General features: G+C 43.3%; 1 protein-coding gene across 2 annotated transcripts in view; it reads left to right on the top strand.

Annotated features, from left to right (window-relative positions):
* Nucleotides 1-12355, top strand: part of DCSTAMP (dendrocyte expressed seven transmembrane protein) — a 21802-nt gene extending 9447 nt beyond the window's left edge. For both annotated transcript variants that reach the window (XM_010863488.1, XM_010863489.1), the window contains 3 exons: nt 2952-3993; nt 8402-8710; nt 9767-12355. In XM_010863488.1, the coding sequence (XP_010861790.1) occupies nt 2965-3993; nt 8402-8710; nt 9767-9961 (1533 nt within the window). In that variant the 5' untranslated portion in view covers nt 2952-2964 and the 3' untranslated portion in view covers nt 9962-12355. The remainder of the gene's footprint in view (nt 1-2951; nt 3994-8401; nt 8711-9766) is intronic.
* The last annotated feature ends 3121 nt before the right edge of the window (nt 12356-15476 follow it).

Here is a 15476-nt window from a genome sequence, read left to right as displayed (position 1 = left end):
AGCAGTGAACAGCCACTGCCTAACAAAGCACTGCAGAATTTGGGGCCTGAGAGTAAACCAGCATTTCCTATTATTGTTCAAGTATCTGCGATCAGCTGGGGGCTGAGGACTGGCTATGTGATGTGTGATGTGGGTACGTGATATGTGATACCCTGCTTCACATATCAGGCACTGGCTATCGGCTGAGTTGATGGAACAGACTGGTCATGTGCCTCTTGTCATTCAGCAGTCCAACCTGTATAACAGGCAGAATGACCCCCTACCCCTAGCCCCAACCAAAGATGTCCATGTCCTAATACCTAGAACCTGTGGCTATGTTATCTTTTCGTGGCAAAAGAGATTCTACATGTGTGCTTGAGTTAACGATCTTGAGATGGAGGGATTATCCTGGATTATCTGGGTGGCCCCAGTATAGTGACAGGGGTCCTTACAAGAGGAAGGCAAGAGGATCAGAGTCCTGAGAGAAGACATAAGGATGGAAGCAGAGGTCGGAGAGAAAAGAGGATGAATCATTGCTCTCTCTGAGATGGAGGAGAGTCCAAGAGCCAAGGAATATAGGCAGCATTATACATTGGAAAAGGCAGTGGAATGAATTTTCCCCTGGAAACTCCAGCCTTCTGGACCAGTTTTAGAATTCTGAAATTTAGAACTGTTATGAGAATAAATATGTGTTGCTATAAACCATTAAGTCTGTGGAAATTTGCTATAGCAGAAATAGAGGCAAAGTCGGACACGACTGAGCGACTGAACTGAACTGAACTGAACACCTGGACTTGTTAACAAGGGCTTCCCTGGTGGCTCAGACAGTGAAGAATATGCCTGCAATGCAGGAGACCCAGGTTCAATCCTTGGATTGGGAAGATCCCTTGGAAAAGGGAATGGCAACCCATCCACTCCAGTATTCTTGCCTGGAGAATTCCATGGACAAAGGAGCCTGGAGTCACAAAGGATATATAGTCCATGGAGTCACAAAGGATCAGACATGACTGAGCGACTGACACTTTCACACTTTCATAAGCCACTAGCTGTGGAAATTTGCTTTAACAGTAATAGAGGCTAATACACTTGGACTTGTTAACAACAAGTTTGTAGCAGGGTTCCAAGAGAAGCATCAGGGAATCATAAACTCAGAAGAGACACACTGTCACTTCTGCCACATTCTGCTGGCCAGTGCTGTCACAAGGCCATCCAGAACTCAAGGGCTAGAGAAATAAACACCACCACTGGATTCTATTTCTCTCACCTCTTGATGGGAGAAGCAGTAAAGTCACCTTGCAAGGAGGCGTTGAAACTGAGCAGTACTCTGCAGGGCCTTCCCAGGAACCAACCCCATGTGCCCCAACTCTGTAGAAGAGCTTCACCCTCGTAGACCTTCTCCAAGTCCAAAGAGAAAATTTAATCAGAAAAGTGAGAAACTACAGAAACGAAGGAAAACAGTCAAGAAAAACAAAATAATGAGTTTAGCCATAAAACAAAGTCAGGGCTCTTTAGTTCCTCCTCACAGGCTATAGATAATATTCAGCACCATATCCTTGAGTTGTTTTGTAGACATCAAAACCTCCATCAGGTGAAAGAAGTTAACTGCAGGCTGACCACATCAGGTGGACCTCAGGAACCACCTGATGGTTGTTGGAACCAGGTTGATGATGCTCATTCCCAGAATGTCACACTCACCACCAAGCAATTAAGAGCTACATGAGCTGATCAAGCACCTGCAAGCCTCTCCCCCATCTTGCCTTTAACAGCTTTTCCCCAAAAGCCACTGGGGAGTTGTGGCCTTTTTTTTTAAAAACCACGTTTTTTATTGAGGTTCAGCAAAGCATTGGACACGACTGAGTGACTGACAGTTCAGTCACTCAGTCATGTCTGATTCTTTGCGACCCCATGGACTGTAGCATGCCAGGCCTCCCTGTCCATCACCAACTTACCCAAACTCATGTCCATTGAGTCAGTGATGCTATCCAACCATCTCATCCTCTGTCATCCCCATCTCCTCCTGCCTTCAGTCTTTCCCATCATCAGGGTCTTTTCAAATGAGTCAGCTCTTCGAATCAGGTGGCCAAAGTACTGGAGTTTCAGCTTCAGCATCAGTCCTTCCAGTGAATATTCTGGACTGATCTCCTTTAGGATGGACTGGTTGGATCTCCTTGCAGTCCAAGGGACTCTCAAGAGTCTTCTCCAACTGACTGACTGACAGTTAATTTATAATGTTGTGTTAGTTTCAGGTATATAGCAAAGTGATTAAGTTATATATATACAAGTTAAGTTATATACATATATGTATGTATATACATAATTTAATGGCAACCCACTCCAGTATTCTTGCCTGGGAAATCCTATGGACAGAGGAGCCTGGTAGGATAGGGTCCTTGGGGTCACAAAGAGTCAGACACAACTGAAAACGCACACACACACACATATATATATATATATAGTTTCCGATTCTTTTCCCTAGGGTATTACAAAGACATGGAATACAGTTAATTGTGCTCTACATTAGGTCTGTATTTTTTATCTATTTTTACACATGAAGTGTGTGTATGTTAATCATAAACTATTAATTTCTCTCTCCTTCGCCCCTCACCACATGATCCTATTTGGTAACCATGTTTGTCTTCTGTGTCTGTGAGTCTATTTCTGGTTCATAAATAAGCTCATTTATATCAAGTTTGGGTCTTTTGAACTCAAGCTGCCCATTCTCCTGCTTGGCCCCACCCTGGGGATCTTGGGATAAAGTCTGTACTTCCCTTCCCCACAATCTGGTGCCAGTAGGTTAGCTTTACTACGTTCAGGCGAGTGGACCCAATTTAAGTTTGAAAACAGTGTGGAGACTGAGAAGGGTAAAGAATTATGGCCATTCTTTTTGCAATCAGTCTATCACCGTGCCCTTTGCAAAGTGACAGAGGACACTTAAAAGCAGCATCTGACCCTGGTTTCTTTTTCATTTCCAGGGACACAGGGAGCATGGGTGTCTGGACCTCAGGCGGCAACATCTTCTTAAGCCTCTGGGGGACGTATGTGTCTCCAAGAAGCCCTGGATGGATGGCCTTTGCCCAGCACGCGGGCGTCTGCTGTTTTGTCGCTTTCATTTCCGTGGGCCTCCTCTCTGGGGCCTTCTACTGGTTCCTGTCCTCACTCACCGTCTTCATCACCTCCTGGATGGCCACGTGCGTTCTGCTGTGCTGCTCCAAGCACGCACGGTGTTTCATTCTGCTGTTCTTCCTCTCGTGCGGCCTGCGTGAAGGCAGGAACGCTTTGATCGCTGCGGGCACAGGGGTGGTCATCTTCGGACACGTGGAAAATATCTTTCACAACTTTAAAGGGCTCCTGGACAGTATGACTTGCAACCTGAGGGCAAAGAGCTTTGCCATCCATTTCCCACTTTTGAAAAAATATATCGAAGCAATTCGGTGGGTGTACGGCCTTGTCACTCACCTGAGTCTATTTGATGATCTTGTGTCCTGGAACCAGACCCTGGAGGTCTCTCTTTTCAGTCCCAGCCAAGCCCTGGAGGCTCAGCTCAACGACACCACGGACAAAGCCCTGGGTGTCTTGTACCAGATGGTGATGGCGACAGAGGTGCTGTGCTCCCTGGGGCGGCAGCTCCTTGCCCTCACGGGGCTGCTGCTGGTGCTGCTTGGCACTGGCCTCTTCATGAAGCGATTCTTGGACCCTTGTGGCTGGAAGTTTGAGAACATCTACCTCACCAGGCACTTTGTTCAGCTGGACGAAAGGGAGAGGCGTGAACAGAGGCCCTGTGTCCTCCCGCTGAATAAGGAGGAAAGGAAGAAGTATGTCGTCATCCCGTCTTTCTGGCTGACTCCTAAAGACAGGAGGAACCTGGGCCTGTTTTTCCTCCCGGTTCTTACCCACCTCTATATCTGGCTGCTGTTTGCAGCCATAGATTATCTGCTGTACTCGCTCATTTTCTCCATGAGCAAACATTTTCAAAGCCTGCCAGGGCTCGAGGTGCGCTTGAAACTGCACAGACAGGTAGGTGCTCACAGGCCCATCTCACCTGGTATCCTTGCTGTTCGCTGTCTCTTTGCAAAAGATCGTGAACATCCCAAGGAAGGGCAGTGTTTTATTTCCTTTCTGGATCCCCAGGGCCTGGCATGGAGCCTGGAATGTAGGAAGAGCCCCAAACGAGTTGGTTAAACTGAGTTGAAACCCCAGTGTTATATGATAACGTTCTGAACGTCTTTGATCACTGCGTTAGTTTCCTGGGCAAACTGTGTCCCAACAAAAAAGACCATGGTTTTTGTTCATCCCACCTTTCCTCTTTTCCATTTTTTCCCTGTGGCAGTTTATGATTACGTGGACATTTCAGGGGGCTTCCCAGGGGGCTTCCCTTGCCACTTCCCAGGTACAGTGGTAAAGAATCCACCTACCAATGCAGGAGATGCAAGAGACTTGGGTTCAATCCCTGGGTTGGGAAGATTCCCTAAGGTAGGAAATGGCAACCCACTCCAGTATGCTTGGTTGGAATATTTGCCATGGACAGAGGAGCATGGAGGGCTATAGTCCATGAGGTCACAAAGAGTCAGACACGACAGCCCATTCTGGACATTTCAGAGGATCTGCATGCTGTCAGATACTTGTCTTACTTGTTTTTAAACCCAGTCAGTGTGGAGCTGAGCTAGGTGGGATATGCACTTGTGTGTCTCGTGTATGTGTCTGTGTGCATGTGCACACACAATGTGTATGGCTGTATGTGTTTGCACATGCGCGTGTGTAGGAAAGTCATGCACGCTGGGTGGTGTGTACTAGCCTGGGCTGGTGAAAACACCGTCCACTGTTTCCATGTGTCCGACTCTTTCCTCTTTATGGAGCTACAGGAGGTTGTGCCTCTGCCGGGGGAAATCTCAGAGGGGAAGGGCAGAAGGGGACCTGGAAACCCTCCTCTGAAACCCCACTTCCTCCTGCAGTGTCCACACTCCCTCCATTTTCTCCTGGTCAGCAGGTGCTGTCTGGCCCCTGTCTCTCCCACTCCTGGGCTGCTTCTCAGAGTTGATTACTCTGAGCATTCCCTTCCCCTGAAGACTTCAGTTAATTACAAGAACCCCCTATTGCTCAAGATATCTGGAGCAGAGTGGATAATGGAAGCAGCATCTCAGATGGAAGCCAAATAAGATTTTTCAGGCTGGCTGGATCCTGGGGGGCAGCTGGTAAAAGAACCCCTCCCTCCCTCCCCACACCCCATCCCCTTCGTAGTCCCTTTTTTAACCAGCTCCTCTCTTTCTTTCTCTTTTTGCTCCTCTCTCATCTGTTTCTCTCTCAGCCAAAACCCATGCCTGGTTTGTGAATTCTCACTGTTTTAGACGGGGGTTGGGTGGGGAGACGGTGGGAGACAGAAGTGATCTATGCCTTTTGAAAAAGGCCCAGAAACTTCCCAGTGACAATGTCCTGACAAATACATTTTTGGGTGTTGTTGCGGGGGTCCTGGGGATGCAAAGATGTCTCAAGCGTGAGGGCTACCGTCAAGCACCTCATGATCTGGCAGGGGGAGGCCGACTCAGACACTCACAAGGACAACAGGGCAGTGGGCGCTGGGACAGATGTGAGTATGAGACTGCTGTTCCGGCTCCTCTCAGACTCTGCTGTGGAGCCTGGGAGACCGTGCCTCCAGCGGCTGGCTTCCACGTGACTGGCAGTGCCTCTCTTATTCCTGGATGTCCTTGGAGATTTCTGGTCCCTCAGGTGGGGCAGATTTGCAAAGCAGTCAAGCAAGAGGAGAGGGCAATGGCAACCCACTCCAGTACTCTTGCCTGGAAAATCGCATGGACGAAGGAGCCTGGTAGGCTGCAGTCCATGGGGTCGTGAAGAATTGGACAGGACTGAGAGACTTCACTTTCACTTTTCACTTTCACGCATTGGAGAAGGAAATGGCAAGCCACTCCAGTGTTCTTGCCTGGAGAATCCCAGGGATGGGGAGCCTGGCGGGCTGCCATCTATGGGGTCGCACAGAGTCGGACACGACTGAAGCGACTTAGCAGCAGCAGCAGCAAGCAAGAGGAGAAACACTGGCTCAAGGTTCCTCCCACTTTCATATGATTTATTTAAAGAAGAAAGATGGCAGATGATGTGACTAGACCTGGCTGGATGGCTGGGCACTGTAAGAAAAAAGTAGCTACTAGGTCGCTACTTATTGAGCACCTACTGTGTGCCCAACACCATTCTGCATTAACTTTTTAGGACTGTCTGCTACCTGAGCGAATCTTTTTGTTTGTGACTTGATGCCATTCTGGCAAATTGTTTACTTGGGAGAGGCAAACGCATTTTAAAACATTGGAATACCATTTAATACATTGCTCTGTATTTTGAGAGTTTGTCTTCCACACTACCGTCTATTAAGCCCTTACAAAAGTGTTGACTCAATCCTGATTCCCAACTGCAAAATCCTCGGTTAGATTCCTAAACTAAATAACTTCTTTCCAGACCGGACACCCGCTGTTTTTTTATTGCAGGATTTCTCATCACTGACTCAATCGATGTGTTTGTTTCTTCAACGGTATTAAAAAGAGTGCATGCCTTTGCTCTGGGGACCGAAAACTCTCTACTTAATCTCAGGCAAACTGTCTTTTTTAAAAAAGAGAAAAGGAGAGGCAACAAGAAGGCTTTCTCCCGCCTAACTACAGTGCTGGGGAAATTGCAGATTGGACTTGACATTTGTGTTAAAGTCCCAGGATTGGGGTTTCCAGATTTTTCACTGGTATTGGGGTGAATCCAAGGTGCACAGTGTTCTCTGGGTGTGGTTGGGTTCTTTTCAGAAGTCATTGCCGGCTTTTGGGTCCCAGGGCTCTGGGGCGCTGGGGTGATAATAACTTACTAAGTATTCCAGTCTATAAGGTTAATGCTCCATCCCCAAGGTGCTTAATTTACACTGGGAGTAGTTTATTCGTGGGCAGGATCTGGTCCATTAATTCCTGTTTTACCAAATTGGAAAACAGATCCACTGAGAGATGATGTGACTTTCTCAGGTCAGGGAAAAGTAAGAGCTGAATCAGCACACACATCTCCTGCTGGTGGCTTGTCTGGGTGGCCCAATGTCATCTGCCCTCTGGGTCAGTTTGATGAGGGCAGCTGGTTTATTCTGTTGCCTTCAAGCAGGAAGGAATGTACCCCTCCTAGCATCCAAGAGAGATGAGAAATTGTCCTATTTTGAGACCTCTATAAATAGGATTTTAGAACTACTTTCAGTAAATATACTCTTTTTAGTATCCTTGCAAAACAAATAATCCCCCCCCACCCCCGCCACTTCAAGCTCTAGAAGGGTGACTGAGAACATAATTCAATGCCTCCACATCTTTATGACCTTGTGGTCTGCTGACGGGGTATTTGTCAAGATGCAGAGTCTATGACTGGGTCTTGATGGGCTCTGCTACAAAAAAATCTCTTCCAGTTGAGCTAAAACCATCTTTCATGAATCCCACATCCTCTGAAGTATAGAAACAGGTGTTCCATACGTGGGTTATGTGGTCAAAATTATTAGAAGAGGACTTGCCTGGTGGTCTGGGCTTCCTTGGTGGCTCAGATGGTGAAGAATCTGCCTGCAGTGCAGGAGACCCGGGTTTGATCCCTGGTTTGCTAAGATCCCCTGGAGAAGGGAACGGCTACCCACTCCAGTATTCTGGCCTGGAGAATTCCATGGACAAAGGAGCCTGGCAGGCTACATAGTCCAAGGAACTCAAAGAGTCAGACATGACTGAGTGACTTTCACTTTTTTCTTTTCCCTGGTGGTCCAGTGGTTAAGAATCTGCCTGCCAGTGCAGGGGACATGGATTTGATCCCTGGTCTGGAAGATCCCACATGCTGCAGAGCAATTAAGCCCATGGGTATGCCACAACTACAGAAACCTCAGTGCCTAAAGCCTGTTCTCTGCAATAAGAGAAGCCACCGTGATGAGAAGCCCAGGCATCGCAACTAGAGCATAGCCCTGATTTGCCACAACTAGAGAAAGCCAGTGTGCAGCAATAAAAGCCCAGTGCAGCCACAATGAAAATAAATACATTATTTTAAAATCCTTTCAAACATTATTAGGAGAAGGATTTGCTGAAGTGAACAAATTTCTCTGCTTTCTTCTCGGAGCCTTCAACAGTCTCGTGGGCATCATTTCTCTCTAAAGACGAGACAGAGCAAACAAACTTACCTGATATCCTTCTCTCAAAGAAGTCGATATTTCCCCAAATCCACTTTGCAAAACACTGCAGTAGCTACAACGGAAACTCCTCCCTTCTCTACTCCAATCGTTGCACATAAAAGGAGTTGGAATAGCTCCTTCCACCAAAGCTCCCTGCCTGTTTTAAGATAAATGCTACCTGCTGCAGAGCAGTACAGAGAAAAGACTAGGGCAGGGTATGAAAATGGCATGGATCTTGATGTTTTTATTCTTTCATTTTAGGAACAAGGGACTCAGGATATCATCCATGCTTCTTCCTTTAATATATCTCTGTTTGAACAGACCTGCATCCCTAAACCGAAGCTCCTTCTATCTAAGACCTGGATTCCTCTCAGCATCATTCTCGTGATACTAGTGACGCTAGGACTGTTGTCCTCCATCCTGATGCAGCTTAAAATCCTGGTGTCAGCATCCTTCTACCCGAGCGTGCAGAGGGAGCGCATGCAATACCTCCACGCAAAGATACTGAAGAAAAGATCAAAGCGGCCAGTGGGAGAAGTAAAAGGGAAACTGAGCCTGTACTTTACAAAGGTAAAGCTGAAATGGGGGTGTGACCTGTAACTAGGGAAATTTTGAGCTTCAAGGGCAAATGGAATTTCAAAGCACTCTTTCAAGTTTACGTTAAGGTTTATATCCCCAGCAACAGGTGGGGAGACCTTGGGGGTGAGGGGGTGAAGATGGGGAACAGACACACATGGCTAGGTCCAGAAGATTCTACAATAATGCTGGTCATTCCAGAAGATTCTGCAAGAATAATCCTTCAAAACGCTGATTCCAAGTGAGTTTTTCAGTCTTATTGAAGAGAAGCTACTGGGAATGCCTCCTCTAATGGCTGCTAAAGGACAATGCCCAGAGTTATTTTACCAGAGTAAGCAAAGAACAGAAGGGAGTATCTGCTACAGCTTGGTAAACTCCAAAGAATTTGCTCATTGTCCAGCATTAAAAGACATAGGGACTGTTCTTGTAGTCTAGTGGCTAAGACTCCAAGCTTCCAATGCAGGGGACCCGAGTTTGATTCCCAGGGACCTAAATCTTACCTGCTGCAATTAAGACCTGGTGCAGCCGCATAAATAAACATTGAAGTTTTTAAAAAATATATGATGATATTTATATGATATATGTATATTTATACATATGTATGATGACATAATGACTTTCACACACATATAAAATGAACGCTTGTCAAAGACTTTATTCAGCTTATTAATTAAAAAGGGAACAATAAGAAATTCCAACCAATTCAAAGAACAATTTAAATCACACACATATATACAAACCACTGAGAAGACCAAAATTAATTTGCTTAATAGATGCAAAACTGGCTTGTTCCAACAGGGTGGATAGGAGGATGAGTTGTATCCTATTGGGTGAAATTCATTTGCATGCCTATGGACAAGAATAATTTGCATTGTTGCCATCAGCCATCTACAACTTACATAATCGGAAAATATTTCATAGACAATGAAAGACCAAGGCAATCCTTAAGGATAAGCTTTTCTGGCCATTTTCAAAGTCTTTTGAAAAGTTTATGTCAGTGGCAGCTGAAATAATTCTAATGCTCATTCGTCCAACTTTGTGTCTTTTCAGATTCATTTCTGGCTTCCAGTCTTGAAAATGATTGGGAAGAAACAAATGGACATTGCCAGTGAAGACAACCCAGAAGAGACCCCACACAGCTCTTCATCCACCCTGTGCCAGCAGTCCTTCTCAAGTCTACAGATGGCGGCCCTTCCTCATCCCCAGCAAGAGAGAACTGCACAGCAGGATCCTTCAGCGGCTTAAGTTTGCAGGGTCAAGCTACTTTTTCCATAAAGGGCTCCCAGGTAAACGGTTAAGCTGTCTGTCTCACAGACCAGGCACGTTGTCTGGGCTGTGTGTCAGTGTAACAGGACCATAACCCAGGCCCTTCAAGGATGAGTCTCAGCATAGATTAATATTCAAAGGAAAAAATTAGAAAAAATAAAAATCTCTACTATAGACTCACAAGCGAATATCAAGGAGAAATACATGTATGATGCCAGGAAAATATCTTTCAGTGCTTCTGTCCCTTCTCTGCCCTCCTTAATATCCTTCATGGTTATTTCCTATTCTCACAACTGTCTGTCTGCCTCCTGCAGCCTTACTCAAGAACTCTTTCCAAAACCCGTCTCTAGCAGCTCCCAATTTCTTCCCACCATCTCCTCTCTCCTACCCTCTACTTTCCTGGATCTCTTTGGTTTTTCCTCTTTTACCAAATCCTCTAGCCACATTTATTTAGAGAACACATTTATTAACATCATATGAAAGACTGGTTACAATGTTCACCTTGGGCCTCTTTTTCACGATACTCAACATACACTGTAGAGCACAGAGACATATTTCCCCTATAATACCTAAGAAAAAAAAATACTGATTCTGTTTTCTATATAGTGTCCGAGTAGGAAAGAAATACACATCAAATTTTTTAAAACTTTTCATTTTGAAAATTTTTCAGACTTACAAAAAAGTTGCAAAATAGTACCGCATTCCACCTACCTATCACCCCTCATCTCCGAAAGTTACCATCTTATATAACTGCAGCACAATTGTCATAACCAGGTAATAGCATTTGGAAAATGCAGAATCTACAAAACTCATTGGATTTTCACCAATTGTCCCACTAATATCCCACTAATGTCCCAAGGACTGGTCCTTGATCCAGTCCAGCCTCACGCATTGTACGTGTTTGTCATAGTTCCTCACTCTCGTCTGATCAGGGACAGTTCCTTAGTGTGTCTTTCTTTTTATTTCATGACCTTGACACTTCTGAAGAGTGCTGCCAGTTATTTTGTGAAATGTCCTTTGATTTGGGTTTGTCCGATGTTTCCTAGTAAGGAAACCCCGGAGACGTATTTTTTGGCAACGGTACTGCAGAAGTGCTGACGTGCTCGTCTCAATGCACGAAATCGGGGTAGGTCATGTTGACATGCCTCGTTACTGGTGAGGCAACCTTTCTTTGCTTAATTAAGATGGGGTCCGCAGATTCTTCCACTGTTGAAGTTGCTCTTTTCCCTTTGTAATGAATAAGTATGTCGTGAGGAAATCCTTTGAGACTAGGCAAACATCCTGTTTCTCATCATACATTTACCCTTTAGTTTTTGCATTCAAGGAGGCAAAACAGTGCCAGCCAAATAGTGATTTTCTATTTTCATAGTATCTTCTACATTTTTAAATTGAAATCCTACATTATCCCTAGAAAGAAACTTTTTTTTTTTTTCAAAGACAACTTTCGTTTTGGGCACTGGAGTGGGCATTTAACACATATGATCTCATTTATGTTTCATGATAATCCTGTGAGGTTGGTAGTATTATTTCTATCTTCTCGATAGGAAACTTACCCTCAGAAACCCTGACTTATCTTGCCTAGGATGGGGTCTTGGCTTCCGCATGTTTAAAGTTCCCAGATGATTCTAACGGTCAGCCAGCGCTGAGAACCATCATTCCAGGAAGTTTTGCATTGCAGTTCTTTAAATACAGGTTGTCAATGGTGAAATTTCTCTAGCAGAAGGAGACTACATTAGAATTCTGTCTGAGTCAGCATTTCCCAAAGTGTGTTCCTCAAACCACTAATCCCTTAGTTGTTTCATAAAAGAGATAAATGATGTTAATAAATCCGTATCAGCTGCCTTCCAACCTTGAAGATCCATAAAGCATGTTGGCATAATTTTTAAGAATTAAAAGAAACCCTGTAATAATAGATCTTTGAGAAACCCCATAATAAAAGAATATCATATAATTTTGTTTCACCCCAAATTTTCTCAAATTATTAAACTTTGGTACAATTTTAATTGTAATAGCTATTAATGGCACATAGGACTAGCTCTAGAGCCCAAACTCTGATAAGTGCTGATTTAATTAGCATAACTTTTTGACCAAAAAAGACCTGTGGTGAAGATAAATTTGTAGTTTTGGATTTTATAAATATTCTAATGATTTTATGCTTTACTGTATTTTCTAAACAAATACATATATTAATACATTGATACGATATGTGATTCTTTTTACTCATTTGGTACTTATTTCTCCTAAAGAAGGGATCTGCCCCACATTAACTAAGGCGAAAAATCAACTGCTAAAGTTAGAATACACTCATACACACAATAAACTCTAAATGGCCTACACATAAGACATGATACCATAAAATTCTTAGAAGAGATCATAGGCAAAGTATTCTCTGACATAAATTGTACCAATGTTTTCTTAGGTCAGTCTCCCAAGGCGATAGAAATAAAAACAAGAATAAACGAATGAAAACAAGAATAAACGAATGAGACCTAATCAAATTTTCAAGCTTTTGCATGGCAAAGGAAACAATAAACAAAACAAAAAGCCTACAGAATGAGAAAAAATATTTGTAAATGACAAGGACTTCGTTTCCAAACAGTTCATACAACTCAACAACACAAACAACAAAAAACCAAACAACACAGTCAAAAAATGGGCAGAAGACCCGAATAGACATTTCTCCAAAGAAGAAATACAGATGGCCAGTAGACACATGAAAAGATGCTCAATATTGTTGATAGAGAAATGAAAATCAGAACTACAATAAGGTACCACCTCACACAGTTCAGAATAGTCATTATTAAAAAATCTACAAATAACAAATGCTGGAGAGGGTGTGGAGAAAAGGTAACCCTCCTGCGCTGTTGCTGGAAATGAAAGTTGATGCTGCTGCTATGGAAAATAGTATGGAGGTTCCTCAGAAAACTAAAAATAGAATTACCACATGATCTAGCAATCCCACTCCTGGGCATATATACAGACAAAACTATAATTCAAGATATATGCACCCTTATGTTCATAGCAGCACTGCTTACAGTTGCCAGGACATGGAAGCAACCTAAATGTCCATCCACAGAGGAATGGATAAAGAAGATGTGGTGCCTATATATCAGCACAATGGAATACTACCCAGCCATAAAAAATACAAAATAATGCCATCTGCAGTAACATGGATGCAATTAGAGATTACCATACTGTGTGAAGTAAGTCAGAAAGAGAAAGACAAATACAATATGATATCACTCTTATGTAGAATCTAAAATATGACTCAAATGAACCTATCTATAAAACAGAAGCAGACTCAAGGACAGATAGAAGAGATTTGTGGTTGCCAAGGGAGAGGGCGTTGGGGAGGGGAGGAGTGGGAGATGGGGGTGACAGATGTAAGCTCTTCTACATAGAATGGATAAGCAAGGTCCTGCTGCACAGCACAGGCTTCCCAGGCGGCCAAGTGCTAAAGAACCCTCCTGCCATTGCAGCTTAGACGTAGAGACGCGGGTTTGATCTCTGAGTCAGGAAGATCCCCTGGAGGAGAACGTGGCAACCCACTCCAGTATTCTCGCCTGGAGAATCCCATGGACAGAGGAGGCTGGCGGGCTGCAGTCCAAAGGATCGCAGAGTTGGACAGGACTGAAGAGACTTAGCACACACGCACTGTATGCAAAGAGAAGTATATTCGGTATTCTAAGCTGAACCATAGTGGGAAAGAATATTTTAAAAAGAATGTGTATATATCACAGAATCACTTTGCTCTATGGCAGAAAAGAACACATTATAAATCAATTATACTTTAATGAAAAATTAAAAATACTACTACTACTACTCAATTTTTAGAGAAAATTGGATCCTCAGCCTTCCTAAATTCTATTAATTAACTAGCTTACTTATTTACCTAAAAATATCACCTTTATCCACAGCAAAAATTTGCACAGGGCACATAGAAGGTGCTGGGGATGCCCAGATAACTCACCTTTGTCCCTACCTGTGGAATGCTTTCAGTCTAGTCAGGAAGACAGACGTATGCTTAGACAATAAACAATAATATGTGGTAGCTTTTGCTAAGTCCCAAGGGCATGGAGCAGGCAGTGCCTTCAGGGAACAGTGCCTGTTTCTGCCCTCACCGAACGCTCTAAACTGAATGCTCTGTTTACCCCTCTTCTCTAGGAGAAGGGCACTAGAGGCGTTGGTAAAGGGGTCTCAATTTCCTTGAAACCAAATTACCTTTGTTGTTTCTAATGGACCATGACTTTGAACAGTTCGCCAGACACCTGGAGAATGTCCTGCTGTTATTATCTGCTAGGCATGCTTGCCCTTATTCTGAAGAGCTTGTCCCTACTGGAAGGACAGACAGGCAAAGATGTGCTGGTCACCAAAGGCAATTTTCGTCTTGAAAACAAGATTCAGACTTGCTTATTAGGGCCAATCTAATGTAGGACATAAAATGCTTATTAAATTTCAGCTTATCCACTTAAGATTTAAATGAATGGTCAGTTAAATTTCTGAAGACATCTATTGTGAAGTGCGCTCTCTTAATCTTGTAGAGGCAGAAAGATATTGCCCTAAGTAATTTAATACAACTTCCTTTCACCTCTAATTTTAATGGCTTATAAACTGTATCACATGTTCTAAATCACTCTTTCTCATCTCATGAATCTGCACTTGGTGGCCATATTTTGCTATAAGTGTCATTATGATGCCCTCATTGACTCCATATTTGTTGTCAGTTGTGTTTCTCTTTGACAATAAGATACAAAAATTCTAAAAATCTTCATACTAATACATTTCTTTTACTGTCATACTGAGGATGTTAAATATTGTCTTTCCTCTTAGATTCTGTATCTGCTGCTTTTTCTGTTAGATCCTAGTCAATCCAAATTATAATATGGGATATGTTTACATCTTCCCATATCATACATTTTTGTCTTAATTCACTTAAGAGAAAGAAATAAAAATATCTGATGCCTAAGGAAGTAAGCACTAACTTTTTCACCCAGTCAGTAATACTGACAAAGACCACTGAGGTCAATTATTATTATTGTTGCATTTAAGGCAAAATAAGTTTTAATGATATGGTTAACTCATTTATCCCGTATCATACATTTTTGTCTTAATTCACTTAAGAGAAATAAATAAAAATATCTAATGCCTAAGGAAGTAAGCACTAACTTTTTCACCCAGTCAGTAATACTGACAAAGACCACTGGGGTCAATTATTATTATTGTTGCATTTAAGGCAAAATAAGTTTTAATGATATGGTTAACTCATTTACTTTAATCACTCTGATAAAAATGATTAGTCACCAATCCTTCACACTGCCTCCAAGTAAAGACAGTTAATTGTTCTCTTAAAGATGTTGCTGCTGCTGCCACTAAGTCGCTTCAGTCGTGTCCGACTCTGTGCGACCCCATAGACGGCAGCCCAACAGGTTCCCCCGTCCCTGGGATTCTCCAGGCAAGAACACTGGAGTGGGTTGCCATTTCCTTTTCCAATGCA

The sequence above is a fragment of the Bison bison genome, unplaced genomic scaffold (genome assembly GCF_000754665.1).
Source record: "Bison bison bison isolate TAMUID 2011002044 unplaced genomic scaffold, Bison_UMD1.0 scf7180017864491, whole genome shotgun sequence".
Lineage (NCBI taxonomy): Eukaryota > Metazoa > Chordata > Mammalia > Artiodactyla > Bovidae > Bison > Bison bison.
This window is presented reverse-complemented; position numbering and strand designations above follow the sequence as displayed.